This window comes from Mesoplodon mirus, assembly GCF_964341445.2.
Source record: "Mesoplodon mirus genome assembly, chromosome: 11".
NCBI lineage: Eukaryota > Metazoa > Chordata > Mammalia > Artiodactyla > Ziphiidae > Mesoplodon > Mesoplodon mirus.
In genome coordinates, this window is record NC_138987.1 from 95643072 (window position 1) to 95662414 (window position 19343).

Consider the following 19343-nt stretch of genomic DNA (forward strand, 5'->3'; position numbering starts at 1 on the left):
GAGAGGTATGGGTTACTAAGAAGCGGGAAGTTTTCCTTTGCCCAAGTTCTCTGAGGACATATGTTTGCTGGCTCTTAACTCCTCCACTGGGTCCATCTCTTAAGTTTGGCGGTTACCACTTTATTGCTTCATTCCCTCTACACACAGCACTCCCCCACACACACACCCACCTCGTATAACCCTCCTTCCTTCCTTCCTTTCCTTCCTTTTATGGGATTTTTGTGTGTGTTTAGGCCCTGGATTTAATTTAGTTGGATCGGACTGTAGTAATAACGTTTCTGTATGTTTGCCCAGAGGCCTTCAGCTAATGGGTGTATTCTTCACAGGCCAGTCAACAGATGAATATACCAGCATGCTGTCTCGCATCCCTGTCTCCCTTCTCTTTCTTTGCATTCTACCCATCGTCCCCTGATTGGAGACCTCTTCTGAAAACTAACATTTTCCTGGATGTCTCAGACATTAGATTGCCTACATTGAGTCGCTTCTTCACCTGCCAGTCAATTCCATGGAGGACTTTCCTGCATCCTTGACCCGCAGGAGATCCACCCTGTGTTGGATGAGTATGTGGGCTGCTGCCCAGCGAGTTTTTCCCCAGGGTCAGCGAGAACCTCGGAAGAGTCTAGGCTCACATCTCTGGATGGAAGTTGCTCATTCCTGACCACGGGTGCTGACTCTGACTTGATGTCATTATATGATAACCACCAATGAGAAAAGTAAGTCAGAGGATCTCCAAAACTGGGGGTCCAAGCGGAGACTCTGAAAACAAACAGGGACTTGTGCTAGAAGGGGCCACCAGAGCTGCCATGAACAAGAAACCAACCCAAGTACTTTCAAGTAAACAGCGTTCTTGAATGACCAAGAACTTCCTCTCCCTTCCTTCCTTCCGTGGTCCTGCTCGCTGCCTGCCTGCTCCCTCTGCCTTGCTCTGAACATTTTGTTCCTGTTTTTACTGCCCTAACTTCAGACTCCCCCTCGAGACCCTAGGAAAGCGCCCCCTCCTAATGCCTGGGGAGGCTTTCCTAAGCTACAGTCTCTGGCTGGGAGCACATTGAGGTCATTGCTGTCCCTGCCAAACGACTGGCCTGAGTTCAGTTTCTCCATCTGTCTGAGCTTCATGGAAAACATGAGTATGGCTCTAGGCTCTCTGTCGTATGCCCTGCCTTAGTTCTGCTTTGTGTCTGCTTTTGTCTCTTCCCCGACCCCTGCGTCCCTGCCTTTTGTTGCCCTGGCTCTCCCCAGACATCTGTTGTGTAGCCTCTGCACTCTCATTGTGGGACAGATGGGAAAAGGTCAAGTTCTGGACAGGTCTGATCAGGAAAAGCTGGGCTTTGTGCACAGATTTGTTCTGGGGACTGACCAGAACCCATGTATCTCAGAGATGGAACAGGTATAGCTTCCTAAGAGAAACCAGAGGTGCTATGTGCTTATTTCTGACTGTGTCCATACCTCTGCTTTCCTCGTGACAGCTTCCTTCCTTCCCTCCCTCCCTCTCTTCCTTCCTTCTTCCCTTCCATCATTTACTCTCTTCTTTCTTTTGGTCTGTAATCCATGAATACTATCTGCTCTGTCTACCTGTACACTTCACTAATTTAGCTCATCAGGGAAATACAAAATATAGACTAAAGAAGCTAACAGATAACTTGAAGTTTACACACTGCGAGGGCACATAAGGGCAACCATTCTTCAGATTTGAAGTTTCTGTAATTAAAGTTTATTCCTCCGAAGTGGAGATATTGTAATGGTCTAAGCACCAGAGTTTCTAGGAATAAGAGTGAAGACAAAGTTTTTATAGCTCCTGGATCAGAGAAAACATTATGTACATATTACGTGACATGAAGGAAAGTACTGATGGAAAATAAGGCAAGCAGAATGAACTTGGCTCCCAATTTTCTTTGGGCTTCTGATAGCATTTTTGTCCTTAAGATTCCAGAAACCAAGATTCTTAATATAAGCTTCAACAAAGACAAAAGACAACATAAGGCTGGGATCTCCTCTCATGGAGCTCCTCCGCATTTCAAAAAGATGAGGGTTCTATGTTCCTTAACTTTTCCTAAGACAGCAGCCCTCCTCTTGGACAAAACTCATGTACTGTCTGTTTGCTTGGATGTAGCAATATATGAGATTCTTAAAGGCGTGTGACAGGGGCAGGGGGGATGGTGGGAGAGTCAAACGTGTAAGGTCAAGAAAGAGGCAAAGAAAAAAGAGAAACATAAGGATACAAAGAGGGGCTTCCCTGGTGGTGCAGTGGTTAAGAATCCGCCTGCCAATGCAGGGGACATGGGTTCGAGCCCTGGTCCAGGAAGATCCCACATGCCGCGGAGCAACAAAGCCCGCGAGCCACAACTACTGAGCCCACACACCTAAAGCCTGTGCTCTGCAACAAGAGAAGCCACCACAGTGAGAAGCCCGCACACCGCAACGAAGAGTAGCCCCCGCTCGCCACAACTAGAGAAAGCCCGTGCACAACAGTTAAACCCAATGCAGCCAAAAAATTAAAAAATAAATTTAAAAAAATAATAAAAGGATACAAAGAAAATTTTTGGTGTGGAATTCTAAAAGGACAAAAGTGAGAAAGGGGGCTAGAGGAATGATTCCAATATGGAAGATGACCAGAAAAATAGAAACAGATTCTGGGTGCGTGACCGGGGAGGGGGCTGGGGAGCTGCTCTTCAGGTAAGAAGGAACCCAAGGAGAAAAGGAGGCTGGGGCCAGAACGTGGCTCACGGAAGAAAGGCACATATGAGCGCCAGCCAACCCTTCAAGGGAGCAGCAGCATCAATGTGGTCATAACCTTTGGAATGAGGGTGTGAGTGACTGCAAAGCCCCAACCCCCTTCTCCTCCCAGCCTCATACTGTAGCACAGCATCAGACTCCTGTAGCCCGGCTTTCTCCCTCCCTCCCTCTCTCTCTCTCTTCCTCGCTCTCCCTCATCTCATTGTTTCAGAGTAGGCCAAATCTGAAGTCCTTTCCAGGGAGTGGCCCTGTTCATCTTACTCTCCAGCCAAAGTGGAACAGAGTGAGAAGGAGAGAGACACATTCAACGACCAAAGGACTCGGTGGAAAGAGCAGAGAACCATAAACAGTGAGTTGTTTTGATTGTCTAAACCCTAAATAGACACGGGTAGGGAGTGTGTGTGTGTGTGTGTGTGTGTGTGTGTGTGTGTGTGTGTGTGTGTGTGTGGTGTTTTGAAGGGCTGGAAGAGCGCAATGGGGAATGTCACTGACTTAGAATTGAACAGACATCCCAATTATCCATGGAATCCCAATAAGGAGACACCAAGATGAGCCGATGATGTTAAAAAGCCACAGATTTCAAAACAGAAGATTAGACACTAGGGTTGAAAGAGGCCACAGGGCGGGGGCCATCATGAACCATTTAGAGTATAAAATTGCCTCTGACTTGGTAGAAAAAAAGGAGAGAGAAGAATGGCAAATGATCAAAGAATAGAATTTGAAGGACAAACGTTGAGTGAAAGAGAGGAAGGGTCTGAGACTTATGGGGCACTCGGAAAGTTCCTGGGAAGATGCAGAGACAGAGATCCTACAGATATCCTTGCCTGGAATTGAAATCTCTACTCTCCCCACCCACCTGTCAGATATGCTGCTTTTGGGACCCAAAGTGCTGCTGTTTCTCACTGTACTCATCATTCCCTCTGGTGAGTCCCTACCTTTTTTTTCTCCCTAAAATGTCAGCGCCTCAGATGTGGGTGAAGGTGTATGTTAGAGGGTGGATGGAATGAGGCTGAAGGGGACTAGGAGAAGAGATGCTTGCTATTGAGCTCCAGAACTGCCATTAAAGAGAAGAACACGGCGAGTTCCCTGGTCATCCAGTGGTTAGGACTCGTCACTTTTCACTGCCGTGGGTTCAATCCCCGGTCGGGGGAACTAAGATCCCGCAAGCCAGGCAGTGAAGAAAAAAAAAAAACCCAAAGGATAAAGAAGCTGATATATACAAATGCATACACAAACATAGAAGGATCACCTCACAAGAAACTCCAGTTTAAACCGTGAAGGAAAACAGTGAATATATACACCTAAGAAACACGAGTACCAGCCTACACACAAGCAGATTCACATGCACACAGAAAATATGTTGCCACATCTATACACAAATGAAAAATGATCTTCACAGATTTCAAAGAGTCGAACTACAAGATTGATCACAGAAAGTGAACCTTGGCTTTCGAAAAATCCTACTCTTCTTTTTTTTTTTCTCATTCGGCCAAATGCAGACGGTGAGATGATAACTTTTGGCCTTGTTCAGTAGTGCAGTTAAGAGGGGTTGGCTGTGGGGACAGAGGATGGGACATCAGAAAGTCTGCTGGCCTTGCGTGTGGATCAGGACCCTACCCCTTCTGGCTGGACTGAGGGCAAGAGGGCCTCTTGAGTCAGGGCATAGTAGAGCTCGCCTTTGTTCTCAGGAATCTGCTCTCTTTGCGTGTTCCCATGTCTGTGTGTAGCACTAACGCTCTGAGTACTTTTATACTGAGCTATAACACAAATAAAACACTGAAAGATAAAGTACAATTTTCCCATCATTTTCTGGTTCATCTTATACAAGCTTTACGGGGTACAGAGCTGGACTCATTCACATACATTTTCTCCTTCCTTTGATACAGACTGGACACCCCTAGGGGTCAACAGCCAAAGAGGAGGTAGGTGAACCCTTGGAACTGGGCTCTGATGAGGTTCTTATTAGGACAATGTAGCCAAACGGTTAGAGTTCAAGAATTTGTAATACAACACAGAGATGCATTGCCAAGGTGTGGGAAATAATAGGATCTAATTCACTAGTTCAACAATCCTATTATCCTGGTAATTGGCTGGCGGTCCAGTGGTTAGGACTATAAGCTTCCACTGCAGGAGGCACGGGTTCGATCCCTGGTCTGGGAACTAAGATCCCATTCATAACACATTCTTGTTCTCTTTTGAACTACTGAAATAACTTTCCCCAGACCTTCTCTATGTCCATTTCATTTCCACTCCCTTGGAAAATGCCCACAGATCCTAACAGAAAACATTTTCCTAACCATGTAATAGTGGAGAAACTGAAGTGCAGACATAAGAAGTCTTCCCAGCACCAGAGCAACTGTGGCACAATCAGACAGAACCCAAAAGTTCTGGCTTCCAAAGGGCCAATTCCTTCAGCTTGATGAAAGATACTCTAATCAACATTCCCAGGCTGCCTCCAGGTATCTAACATAAGTTCTCTTGCTTTTCCCAACCCCTGAGAGCACTGCAGTATGCAACCTGTTAATGGGTCAAAACCCAAATGAGTGGGTCACAACTGGGGCTTTTAATGAGTTAGGATAGACTAAAATAAAAATAGAGTACACTGCAAGTACATTACCAGAGTAAAGTATTATCTTATTAAACTTGTTTCAATTTTCTTTGTATATACTGAGGCACAATATCATTTCTTACTGTGCATCCTGGTAGAGAAGCTAAAATATAGAAAAGCTTTTTTTTTTTCTCTGTTGTGGATATGGAGGTCTGAATCCCTACATTTTTGAACCTAGGTCACAATCAGCAGTAGCAAAACTAAAAATCCAAATTCCTTTCTTTGGGCTGGTTAAGGTCCAGTCCTATTTTATGATTTGTGATGCAGAGCTAGTACAAGAGATGATGAAAATGTTCCTTCAGGGAACACTCACGAATCCTTAATAAAGCATTCAAATGGTGGTAGCTCATGGAAAAGGTGGGTAAACTGAGGAATATACAGAAAACTAGTACTCTGCCTGGAATTCTGAGGAGACAGCCAGGATACTCTCAAACCCTTTTTTCGCCCACTGCTCCCTCTGTTTCTGTGCGTGGTTGGACTGGAATGTAGCTGGAGAGAATGGGAAACAGGGCAGGATAGGGCTGCACCCTGGGGAGAATCCACTCCCTTCTTACAGCTTCTGGAATGGTTCAGGTCAGTGGCTTTTCAAATATCCTGTGGGACTGTAGCAGACTTGAATTCCTTTTATCAAAATTTGTTCCGGGGGATTCCCTGGTGGCGCAGTGGTTGAGAGTCCGCCTGCCGATGCAGGGGACACAGGTTCGTGCCCCGGTCTGGGAAGATCCCACATGCCGCGGAGCTGCTGGTCCCGTGAGCCATGGCCGCTGAGCCTGCGTGTCCGGAGCCTGTGCCCCGCAACGGGAGAGGCCACATCAGTGAGAGACCTGCGTACCGAAAAAAGAAAAAAAAAAAAAAATTGTTCCAGAAGACAAAAGCTTATACTGAGTGTTAAAGATGAGGCTGTTGTCAATCTGATGACCTTCTATCCGGAATTTTTTTTAAAGGATGAGGTAAGGAATAAGCAGGGGAAATTCCTTCAAAATGTTTTGTGTATTGCTTCTAGTGCAAGGATCAGTAACTCTGACATGCTTTATAAAAATGCTATTCTCACCAGATTTTAAATCTGACATTTGTAAACTGACCTCAAGGCAAACTGTGATTTTGCTGACCTCTAGTGGGTAAAACAGATTATGACTATAAGCCATTTACCATGAAGGTTAATTACAGGTGGGATGTTTAACAAACATTTAGTTCTTCACACTGCTTTGTTATGTTGCTTTTTAAAGCAGAGGCTATTTGTTTCAGGAATTGCTGTTATTTACAGTTTCAGATACAGTTTTCTTAGTTTATCCAAATAGCTTCCACCTTAAGACCTGGACCATTTTTATTTCTTCCCCTCCGGCATTTACTTTCCAAGGATCAACAACAAGGCATTTCCTCTCCCCTCTCTTTACCTCACTTATCACTGAGCATCAGAAAACTACCAATGTTACCTTTTGTGAACACTCTTTTGTGTAAAGCCTATCATCAGACTGATATCCAATTACATCCAAATTATGAATATCAAAATCAGTCTGCTTGAAACAGATTCAGACAGAACGAATTTATGGTTACTGGGGGGGAAGGGATAGCTAGGGAGTTTGGGATTGACATGTACACACTGCTACATTTAAAATGGATAATCAACAGGGACTGTATACTGTATACAGGGAACTCTGATCAATATTAAATAACCTAAATGGGAAAAGAGTTTGAAAAAGAATAGATACATGTAAATGTATAAATGAATAAGTTTACTGTACACCTGAAACTATCACAACATTGTTAATCAACTATACTCCAATATAAAATAAAAAGTTTTTAAAAACCACAGTCTGTTTGAGAAAAACAATTTTCATTTTAAATAAGTATCGCAAAGAGGTCATCAATCCATTATAATTATTAACAAGCTCTATGACCTTGTGTGAGTTATTTATTCTCTTGGTCCTGAGTTTTACCATCTGTAAAAGCAAGCACATAGTAATCCCAAATTAGCTGTATCTGTTATTATATGCTAGGATGAAGAAGTCATTCTTGCAGTCCAACGCTTAACCAAAGTCTAACCGAGAAAGGGCGTGCCTGTGGTGGACTGTCTAATTGCCATGTAGTTCATTCATTCCTCTAAATAAGGAGCATACAGGGAGAAGGACTCTCTAGGGTTAGGACTGTACAGGTATATTCATGGAAGTAGGAAAGTGCGACATTTGTTTGGGTCACAGGGGAAAGGACTTAGGCTGGGAAGCAAAGAAAGAAAAACACTTTGGGATCTTACTATGAGTCTACTGTGCTTGTCAATTTCATTTACTGGGCGTGCAAGGGTAGGGGTGGGGGACAGAGAATGCTCAGAAAATGTTTCCCGATTGTTTTTATGCAGATGATGTGACTCCAGTGACTCCAGAGACATTCACAGAAGATCCTAGTAGGATACTCTTTTCTTTATTTCTTTGCTTTCAAACTGGGGATAGAAGGGTTGAGGTCTGTACCTCCTTCCTTAAAGGAAGACTAGAACAGTAAGTCCCCTACATGCAAACCTTCAAGTTGCGAGCTTTCAAAGATCTGAACGTTCTCATGTCCAGTCACCTAAGTTAGTTCTCGTGTCTGGCGTACATTGTCACGTGTGTGCATCCTCTACAAGTGGATGTGCTTTTGTGTACTTTACTGTACGGTACTGTATAGAGTACAGCAGTACAGTATCTTTATTTCAAGCCCAGGATGTCCAGAAGCAAGCGTAAAAGCAGCAGTGATGTAGTTGGTACTACTGTACTTTACAAGGTACTGTACTGTAAGATTAAAAATGTTTATTTTTTGTGTTTGTGTTTTATGTATTATTCGTGTGAAAAGTATTATAAACCTATTACAGTACAGCACCACATAGCCGATTGTGTTAGTTGGGTCCCTAAGCTAACTTTGTTGGACTTACAAACAAAGTGGACTTACGAACGTGCTCTCGGAACGGAACTCATTTGTATGTAGGGGACTTGCTGAGGTTCAGAGCTCTGTTGTCTATCTTAGATGCCACCGAGGGCTCTAAACATGCCCAATCTTTTTATCGCTCCCTTATATTTTCCCCAAGAGTCCACATTCTTTCACTTCAATCTTGCCTCCTTTTAGATCATCATCCCTTCATCCTGCTCCCTCTTTGCTACTTTTCCGACTTGCATTTTTCATTCCCTATGTTGTATCTTTGCAGATCTGGTGAATGATCCTGCTACAGACGAAACAGGTAGGTTTCACTCCTACAGGTATGTTTCATCTCCTTAAAGATGGCGTGATTCTTGTTAATATTCACAATTATTTATTCCAGCTCTTGAATTAATCATATATTTTTATCACAGGGAAAGGGATGTTGTTCAGGGACGGTGGGATAAAAGGAAAGAATCCTCCTAGTCCTCTAAAAACAGGAAGCAAAGTGGATTAATAGCTTAAAAAAGCATGAATTAAAGTCTTCCAAAAATTAGTATAATGTCAATAGGCCAAATAATATTAAAAAAATATTTAGTTATTTTCAATTAACTTTATTCCCTTGGACATAATACACAAACCCAGCCATAGTCTTGACTTTGGCCTGTTATCTATATTCTTCCCTCTTGCCTTCTGCCTTCCCCTTTGCCAATTCGAAACCCTCCTCACACCACTGTTTTGTGCCTTTTTAGTTCTGGCCGACATCAAGCCTCCCACAGATGAGCTGGGTAAGTTCAGATCTGGGATCCCAGGGCCACCAGGCCCATTCTGGTCTTTCCCTATCCCCCATGACAGAAGGCAGTATGGCTGGTGAAGGATCCTAATTAGGGCTACCATTTTATGTAGCACATTTGTCCAACAGTATAATTTAAACTAAAGACATTTTTGATCCCCTAACAAGCAAGATCTGCGTAAGGGGTTTGATACACAAAATACCAAGACTTGATTTTTCTCTCCAAGTTTCTGAGACTGGATGGGTAAAGGCAAGACAAGGGTGAACAAAACTGATTTTCTTCTAGATATCTTTTGTCTAGTAGACAAGATAGACAAAGGAATGGATAACCTTATTCAGTTTTACTAATGCTATAATCAGGATAAGCAAAAGAAGCTGTGGAAGACTCAAAGAGTCCTTGACTATACTTTGTGTTGGGAGTTAGGAAAGGCTTTTATGGAAAGCATATTGACTAGGTTGATTCTTGAAAGACAAGTGAATAGAAAGGGGAAGAGCTTTTAGGTAAAGAAAACAATATGGGCAAAGGCTTAGAATGGAAATGAAAACCAATCAGAGAATAGTGCATGCAAAGGAAGGTCCTAAGCAGATTCATGAACTGGAAAGCCAGCGAGAATGCTTTTGCCTAGTTCCAATAAAATATGATGGCCTGAACTACGTTAGAGGTAAGGGAGAGAAATGAGCTGTCAGTCAGCAGGGACTGTTGAGATCATGTCCAGTTTTCTATTAGGTAGATGGTAGCTATTGGGTGGATGGTGGCACCAATGTGAATTGGTGAAGGGGAAAGATAAGGCAGTTTGAGATATGGAACGATTTAAAAAAAAAAAATCCATGAACTCTTCCACAAAATGGCAGTTGGATTTGTAGGTCTTGAGCTTATTAGGAGAAAGATCTGGGCTAGACATATAAGTTTGAGAATTCTCAACATATAAACCTGTAATTGAAACCATGGGATAGATATAGCATTCTTCCTATGGTATCCTATAAGCAACCCTTCCAAAGACATTTTTACAGATAACTCCCGTGGTTAGTCTATTTCCTCAAGACTCATCTTACTCCTTGACTTATTCACCATTTTACAAACTTCGCTGGTATTTAACTTGCCCCTAGGTTAGGGCTGGATGTGACTATGACCCTTGCTATTCTTTACCAAATAACTTTTACCCAAGAACCCATGATGATGTATCTAGAGCTTCCACAGCAGGATAATAATCTTTTCTCCCCTTAGTTCTAGGATGACGCTCTTCTGAGCATGGCTCATTGCCTTGTGTTTCTACTAAATTTGCCGCTTGATAGAAACAAAGATATTCTCAATACAATAAGTTTCTCAACTCTCTAGGAAAGAAAGGAGAAAGACAAAAATCATTTAAAATCATGTTAAATCTCTTCAATTTTGTGGATCAAAACACCCCATTATGGGTTTTCTTTTAGAAGTTGCTAAAAAAAAGAGTTATTATTTCATCTATTTATGGGTGCCCCACGTGGGTCTCAAGTAAGGCAACATGACAGTTACAGGGCAGTGACTTCTAGAAGCAGTAATAACTGAATAAAATTTTTGCCTTCTAGCCTCACCCGATAAAAATACCACCACAGGTATGATTGTCTTTTGCATGTCTTTTTTTAAGCTTTTTTTTCCTTCCTGAGAATTCCTTGTCCTTGTTCTTGGGAGGATACTTGGTACATCTTCTAGTTTATTTCCAATTCTTTCTCAAAGCGTATTTGTAGTACTCTTCATTATCCTCCCACCCCACCCCACCGTTTTACGAGCTCCTGTTCTAAAAGTCATGGGAAAAAGATGGGACCACTGTTGCATGGTCCCAGACCAGTCCTCTCCCTAAACTACTTTTGGACACTATCTGTTGGTTAGTGGGTTGGGAAGTGACTGCAAGGACTCCATATGACTGTAGATGTCATGCTTTCTCTAATGTACTGATAATTCTGATGTGCAGATAGGGTTGAAAACCCACCAGAACAGAGAAATAGTGACCCACCTTAGAATTCAAATTCTTCAGAATGGGACTGCTAGCATTTGATATTTCATGTTGCCACCTGTATAACCCTAGAAGGATTTTTTTCTTAGAAGAGACCTCAGGGACTATTTTAACCCACTTTCCTTCCAGGTAGGGAAGCACCTAAATTTCATTTTTTAGCCAACTTCTATCATTGCTTTGTTTGGGTGACAGGAAGAACATGCCCCAACTTACAGTGACCCCCTGTAGAGATTCCTTTGTAGGTTTTCCCCAACTCTATCTCCCCTCCTCCATCCCCTTAACCCTTTGTTCATGTCTATTTGTTATGCCTCCCCGTGTTTTTTATGTTGGGCCTCTTCAGAGTGCCGGGATGAGAAATTTGCCTGCACAAGACTCTACTCTGTGCATCGGCCAGTGAAGCAATGCATCCATCAATTATGCTTTACCAGGTAAAGGTCCCAGAACACCTAGAGAGCATCGTCCATGATAGGGCTTTCATGTCAGTAACTATTGAATGAGCATCGACTGTGGAATTTCAGTCTTTGGAAGGGCAGACTTTTTTTTTAGCATAATCCTCTTAGCTGTTCCTGAAGGTGCCAATGAGAACGTGGAGTATGGATTAAGGCACACAGAGAACGGTTTGACTAACAAGTGTAGATGCTAGAAGGCAAATGAAGGTGGGGGCTAGAGGTAGGATCATCATGAGGGAAACTCCAGTCTATCAAATTTACCACCTCACTGAAAAAGGCTGGAGTTAAACATCCAAGTGTGAAGGTAGAAAATAGTAGGGAATAGTGGGGAGGAGTATGAAGCTTGAGTCTAGGTGGAGTGTGCAAAGTGTCACCAAGAAGAGTGATTGATCCCATTCCATCTCCTACACTACTTGGGGAGGTGGGGTGGGTGGGGAGCGGGAGCAAGCAGTCTGAAGCACTGAAGGAAATCCAGATAAGGGGAGAACAGATAGGGAAGAGTGGGAAATACAGGAGTTGAAGGCCGAGGCTAGTTCTCCCTCTCAATGCTTTTTCTATCTCCTTCCTGCCCCGTGACATTTGCACCGGTGGCAGTTTACGGCGTATGTACATCATCAACAACGAGGTCTGCTCCCGTCTCGTCTGTAAAGAGCATGAAGTTATGAAAGGTAAGACTGGCTTTTTAGTGGGGAGGGACAGTAATGAGAGTGGTAACTAGGCACAAGATGCTACAAGGTCCAAGGTCTGGCTTTGCAGGAGGGCTTTAGGCTACTCCCTGACGTACAATAGCTCCCATTCCAACAAGTTACCTCAGATAAACAATCTAAGGAAAGCTGTATGCTTACTATATGCATAACCTAAGAAAAGCACCCCTCCCCAGATCTCTTTCCAGCTAGACAGTAACCCCTAACTTCTCTTATATAGAGATAGAAATTTCAGATGCTCTGGTTGCTTTGAAGATCATTCACCAGACTTCTAGAAGGAAGGCCAAGTCAGCCATTAAAAATAACAGTCTCTATTAGTCTGCAGCCACGTTCATAACTCTGGTGGGGCGGGGAAAGCCACTGATTTGGAGGCAGAGTAGCATTTGGATATGTGAAAAATCAACTGGACTCCTAGACACCGGCTACCTTTTAAACAGTCCACCGATTCCAAGAACCATTTACCTTGCTTATTGTGAAATGTCAGAGGTAGAGGAAGGTAGAAAGAGTTTACAAGGGTCCAGAGTGTGTGGTTATAAACTATGCATGGTGGGAAAAAAGATATTTCTCACCTTGCCCCTGGCCAGCCCCAAACGATGGCTGTGGTCGGCAAGGCACCACACACGAAAGCCACTCTGACTCAGCAGCCTGCCTTGCACCGAGCCCCTGAGTAAGAGCTGTACTTAACTTCGCAGAAGGAAACTTGCTGCTTGCCCCCAATTGGCTCTATGCAAGCCACCTGCAAGGGAAGCACCTTGACATTGAGGATGAGTATTTGGGACTCTAGGCACTTTCAAGTGTCTCAGGGGACTTGCTAAAGTTAGCCATTTGCACATAGTAAACATTTAAATGTATATTGAATGACTGGACCTCATATTTTTGCTGTTTAATAAGTCCACAGTTCAAAGAAATGGGAGCAAGGTGTATAAAGGAAACTAAAATTTACCGACCACCAGTGTGCTAGGTACCTTTGCATCCATGTTTTCATTTTCATACTGACAACTACCTTGTTGAGGGGGGTATTTTAATGCTTGCTTTACAGAAAGGGACAGTGAGGTTCAGAAAAGTTAAACTTTCTGGTAGGGAGTAAATAACCAGTAAGTGGCAGAGCTGGGGTTCTAACCCTCATCTATTTCTCTTCAACCTTTTCACTACACCACCCTGCAGTCTTCCCTTTCCTTAAGACACGAGCCCTTGCCATCGTCCTGCATCCTCATCCCATTATGCTCTGTTTCTCTTCTAGACGAACTTTGCCGTCAGATGGCTGGTCTACCCCCAAGGCGACTCCGTCGCTCCAGCTATTTCCGCCTTCCTCCCTGTGATGATGTGAACTTGCAGAGACCCAGTGGTCTGTGATGTCAAGGAAGAGGAAAGAAAGAATGTGTGGGTGGGAGGGAGAGAACGCTCTAAGAGGGAACTTCTTGTCCAACCATTGTCAGCCAACCCATAGACATGAGTATTTCTTAAACCAATCCCATCGCAATGTCTAGCTTTTGCCCCTACTTCTTGATTTTCATCCATTTATCTCATTTTTCAGTACTTAAAATAGTCTATAGTATTGCATGGTTTTGCTGCTTCCCCATATCATAGACCTAGTAGATATACCATGTGGCTTAGATACAAACATTCTACATACAATTTCAAGGGAAAATAAACTTCAATAAAATTATTAAAAATAATAATTAACTACTGAATCTGTTTGAGATAGATCTTAGGGTGGAAGACGCTATCACTGTCTACCTTAACTAACCATGGAACTTTATTTTTCATTCAAGAGTTTCCTAGATTAACCCCCATTCACCTACATAGTCCCCTTTACTTTTATTAACGATTTTGCTGCATTGTCCTAACATTTGCCTGGTAGGTCCTTTTTAGGAGAAGAATTATGGTAATTTTTGTAGTCGTAGAAAATTCTCCAGAGCCAAGAGTTATATAAGACCGAGGCTAAAGAGAGAGGAGTACACCAGGTATAAAACTATTGCATTTTTCATGCAGTTGTTCAGTCGGCAAGTAGGGCTAGCAAGTCTCATTTACCCACTCATTTATGGTAGTATGGGGGTTAGCCCACCTCCACAAGTTAATTAGACAACTTAATGTGAAACCATATCATTGCTCCTAATTTCCTTGAGTGGTTGGTACTTCTTTCATCCTCACCACTTACCAAAATCTGTAGAGATTATATTGTGCAAATGGATTCTGGAGTAGCCTGATTTGGGGCATAAGAAGGGAATTCAGACCTGAACTTTAACACACAAGTATAAAGTTTACCTGATGGTTTACAGGATAGAGTAAAAGAAACACAATATTCAGGCAACCTGCATTCTAATCCTGGCTCTAGCAGTAATCAGGTAGCCTCAGTTAAGTCATGCTCTCTCATTAGGCCCTGGTTTAATTTCCCCATCTTTAACATGACAAAGTTAAATTTATGTTAGTTCTAAGGTTTCTTTTAACTCGATGGTTTGAGATTTAAATGCATTATTTGTTTTTCTCAAAGCCTAGATGTTACACATTACAGAATTCAACTTGGTAAGGGTTGGATTCCTTTTCACATTGCGGAAATACTACCTAAATGAGGACAAGATTCTTGTTGTTAAGAAGCAATTTAGTTTAATAGGATTTGCACAACTGATTAAAGAGAAGCTAGAAAAGCTCCAAAGCATGTAAGCCCTACCCCAATCTCTCAAATCAAATGTACTCGTATATAGACAGACATAGTCAATGGACATTGTAACCACTGTAGAGGCATCTCATAGGCACAGAGTTTCCAAGAATCATTTGAGCCTCTTCATGAACTTGACCCTCTGATTGCCTATTGAACGAGAGGTGGCATTCCCACCAGAAAGCACCCCAATCCCAGTATTGGGTATATTGCAAATTAAACATTTAAAATAAATGTTCCCAATTTCTTTCTCAGAAGACAGTGGTCTTTGGTCTGGTTCCTTCTTTTTCTATGTTTAGAAAGAAGGCCTGAACTTAGGCTTTTATCCCATTTTGAAAGCTGAGTAGCAGCATCGCTCACATTTCTCTGTTCTGTTCTTCTCCATTGTTTCCTCCTTCCCTCCACAACTTGACCACTGGTTCTCCAACATTACAAATTTGTTTACTCTCCCCCAGATGTGGTCCCCTCCTAGGTCCTCCAGAAAATTCCATTTCTTTTCTGCCTCCTTTAGTCTTACTGGGTGAAGTTTTGTGTTTCACCCTCGCTTTTCTTTTGCATCATCAAATTCCTGTGCTTTGCCGTTTTGCACTGTTCTGATATCCTCTGCCTTTTGTACTCTTCTGTATATGTAAACCAACACTTCTAACTCACTTTCCGTCCTTTCTTTCCTTACCCTTACAAAGGCTTATTTTCCCTCATAACTTTCCTCTAAGAACAGTCCCAGGGCAGTTTTGGGGGGTTGGTTTTGGTCCTAGTTCTTTCCCTCTATCCTTTCTTCCCCATTTGCAGAATTCCATTCACCTCCTTCTTGTTGCATTTTACTCTCGACCCATTTCAGTTCCCGATGTTCTAGTTTTCTTTCCTTGATCCTCCCCATAAAAGGATGTGAAAACATTTCACTCTTTATGGTATCAATATTATTTTTTTCCTGGTGAACACAAATGACAACCCTCTCAAACAAGGAACTTGGTGAAAAAGTTATTTGAACTAAAAAATGGATCTTTAATGTTGGAATTAACAGATCGGGTAAAAGTACCTTTAAGCAATTTGTGACTGAATGCCTTCCTGGTACCTTGAAGAGACTCACCTGCCTACTCACCTCACCTAAAAAAAAAAAGTTTTACTCTTATTTTCTCTTCCAAAATTGAGTTGATCCTGCTCTGAGCCTAACCTTTTCCCATATTTCATGCTTCTGATTAAAGAAAATTCTCCTTCCTCCTTGAATGAAGAAGTTCTGGAAATTCAAGTGTGCAGTATACTCTCTAAAAAGAGCGCCTTGCACACTCTCTAAGTATTCATTTGACTCAGACGGTGCAAACCCCAAGCTGTCTCCCCACTTTTGATGACCTCAAGCAGTACATGTCGCCAGCCACAAGCTCCTCCCTCCCCTGTCTCGGGCACTCGTGGTGAAAGCTGATGTTTAGCCAAATACTTTACACCTGGTCAGAGGTGCAAGCAACTGGCAGTCTCTTAAGGTTCACCTTCCTTCTGTACTGAAGCAGCTGTAACACAAGAGAGACATCTGAGAAGAAACAGAAGTTGGAAGAGTACCAGATAAGGGGGATAAGGAGACGGCAGAGGGATGATGGGTTGACATCAGAGCAGGGGAACTCGGAGGCTCTGGGAATTCACAAATCTGTCTGGGAGAAGGGAATTTGCAAAGTGTGGTGAAGAGGACCCGAGTTCCATACCGATCCATCTGGAACCTTACAGGGTAGAATGAACATCAGAAGCACAGTGGAGGTGGGGCAGGACTGTGCTTAGACTTTAGTCAAATTCAGGGAGGCAAAGATTAGGTTAAAAATACAACACTCCAATAAAAATTGAAATCCTTGGGACTTCCCTGGTGGCGCAGTGGTTAAGAATACGCCTGCCAATGCAGGGAACATGGGCTCTGTCCCTGATCTGGGAAGATCCCACGTGTCGCAGAGCAACTAAGCCTGTGAGCCACAGCTACTGAGCCTGTGCTCTAGAGCCCACGAGCCACAACTACTGAGCTCATGAGCCACAACTACTGAAGCCCGTGCGCCCAGAGCCCATGCTCTGCAACGAGAGAAGCCACCGCAATGAGAAGCCCGCGCACCACAACAAAAAGTAGCCCCCGCTCGCCGCAACTAGAGAAAGCCCGCGCGTAGCAACGAAGACCCAAGGCAGCCAAATAAATAAATAAATAAAAATTTTTAAAAATTGAAATCCTTGTGTGTTTTAGCATTTTTCACTAAGCAAACGCCAGCGAAAGTGACTTGACTTTCTCTGTGGTAGAGAGAGGAACAGGTGGCCACAGTTTTTTGTTTTTTTTTTTCTAAAAACCAGTCAACCAGAGCCAGAAGCAGCCTCAGATGACAACTTCTGGGCAGAACCCAAGATGGAAAAGCAAATGTTGTTTATATAAATAGAGGTGCAGAGCCCATAGCTTCCTGTTGACAAAATGAGCTTCACTTCACCTCAAACCCTCAATGGTTTTAAAAATAGCTGATAGTCACTTAGTAACCAGCTTTGCAAACCCAGCCTCTCCAGCACGTTAAATTCAAAGCAGGGCTTTTTTGTGTGTGTGTGTGTGTTTTTTTTGTTTTTTGTTTTTTTGGATAGAAACTGGTGCGGATGAAGAGAGAAAGAAGGAACTGGGAAGAGAAGGAAGGGAAGAGGGAAGTTAGACCTCCCTTCCCTCCTTGTCTTTCTCAGAAAACCAAACATGGCATCTTCCATGAAGAGCTCGTTTTCTGACCACAGCAGATATGTTGAATCTTTCCGGAGGTTTCTCAACAATTCTGCGGAGCATCCGTGCATGCAGCAATTCATGGACGAGAAGCTGCCGGGCATAACAGCAAGGATTGGAGACACAAAATCTGAAATTAAGATTCTAAGCACTGGTGGAGGTGCAGGTGAAATTGATCTTCATATCCTCTCCAAAGTGCAGGCTCAATACCCAGGAGTTAGTATCAATAATGAAGTTGTTGAACCGAGTGCTGCACAAATCACCAAGGACAAAGATCTTGTAGCCAAGACATCAAACCTCGAGAACATAAAGTTAACTTGGCATAAGAAGACATCATCTGAATATCAAAATAGAATGATGGAGAAAAAAGAACTTCAGAAGTGGGACTTTATTCATATGATTCAGATGCTGTATTATGTAAAAGACATCCCAGCCACTCTGAAATTCTTCCATAGTCTCTTAGCTACCAGTGCTAAGATTCTCATTACTCTTGTGTCCGGAGCCAGTGGCTGGGACAAGCTATGGAAAAAGTACAGATCTCACTTACCCCGGGATGACCTCTGCCAGTATGTCACGTCATCTGACCTCATGCAGATGCTGGACAAGTTGGGGATTAAGTATGAGTGTTATGACCTTCTGTCCACCATGGACATATCTGACTGTTTTATTGACAGCAATGAAAATGGAGACCTGCTTTGGGATTTTTTGACAGAAACCTGAAACTTCAGCACAACAGCACCACCTGATCTCAAAGCAGAAATTATGAAAGATTGGCAAGAGCCTGAACTCAGTGTAAAGAAAGAGGGAAAGGTTCTTTTCAATAACAGTCTGAGTTTCATAGTGCTTGAGGCATAAATATCCACCATGAGAATGTATTCAAAAACGATAGTTTGAACAATTTTGATCATTCACTTATTTGTGTATTAAAATTATAAATATATCTCATAACATAAACAGAGCATTTTCTCTGATATGTAAAATCTAGAAAATCCCAAGATATTCTTGGACTTCCATGTGGAATCACATATGACACTGCTGGTCTTATCCCATCCCTTCTATCAGTAAAGAGACTACATGCTGTCTACATACCACATAATCTGGAAAAATGAGACAACTAAGTTTCACGGGCTTATTGACAATAAAATCCTTTCCATTTGTTGATTATAATGGAATTTCCTGGAATACTAATAAAATATGTGTTATGGATTTTTTTTTTTTTGCGGTACGCCGGCCTCTCACTGTTGCGGCCTCTCCCGTTGCGGAGCACAGGCTCCGGACGCACAGGCTCAGCGGCCATGGCTCACGGGCCCAGCCTCTCCGCGGCGTGTGGGATCTTCCCGAACCGGGGCACAAACCCGTGTCCCCTGCATCGGCAGGCGGACTCTCAACCACTGCGCCACCACGGAAGCCCTGTGTTATGGATTAAAAAAAAAAAAAAAGCTGATAACGGGTTTTTGGGGTTTTTTTCTTTCAATTTGTCCAATCACTTTCAGTAAGATTCTAGCTTTTTCTTAACCCAGGGGTCCTGAAATTCTTCTCTCTGTCTCTGGTGTTTTCCTCTTTCATTCCCTTTTCCTTTCTTCTGTGTGTTTACCCAGCCATAAATCTGTACTCTGTAGTTTTGGGGAGTACATTATCGGAGTTCCATACCAATCAATAAGGGTTGAACTCGGAATGATCTCATACATTTGTGAGACTCACCTCCGCCCAACTCTTTTAAAAAGTAATAGATGCACTTTGAGCAGGTATAAGGAAACATTTTAATGGAAAATAACCTGGATTATACTTAAGGGATTGATGGGCGTTGAGGTATCAA

General features: G+C 42.8%; 2 protein-coding genes across 5 annotated transcripts; both read left to right on the forward strand.

The window, feature by feature from the left end:
* The first annotated feature begins 2837 nt into the window (after positions 1-2837).
* MFAP5 (microfibril associated protein 5) lies at positions 2838-15047 on the forward strand. Of its 4 annotated transcripts, XM_082636334.1 has the most exons (10): positions 2838-3082; positions 3597-3656; positions 4620-4655; positions 7695-7739; positions 8511-8543; positions 8974-9009; positions 10578-10604; positions 11343-11430; positions 12046-12119; positions 13396-15047. In XM_082636334.1, the coding sequence occupies exons 2-10, from the start codon at positions 3599-3601 to the stop codon at positions 13506-13508; spliced, it is 510 nt and encodes a 169-aa protein (XP_082492460.1). In that variant the 5' UTR covers positions 2838-3082; positions 3597-3598; the 3' UTR covers positions 13509-15047. The 4 variants fall into 4 exon arrangements, with proteins under 4 accessions (XP_082492460.1, XP_082492461.1, XP_082492462.1 ...); XM_082636335.1 differs by lacking the exon at positions 10578-10604; XM_082636336.1 differs by lacking the exon at positions 4620-4655.
* Positions 15048-17432: 2385 nt separating this feature from the next.
* Positions 17433-18382, forward strand: LOC309811798 (histamine N-methyltransferase-like; the record flags this gene model as incomplete). The annotated part of the gene is given in 2 exon segments (XM_082634971.1): positions 17433-18244; positions 18248-18382. Coding segments are annotated over 2 exon segments (876 nt in total). The 5' UTR covers positions 17433-17503.
* Between the last annotated feature and the right edge of the window lie 961 nt (positions 18383-19343).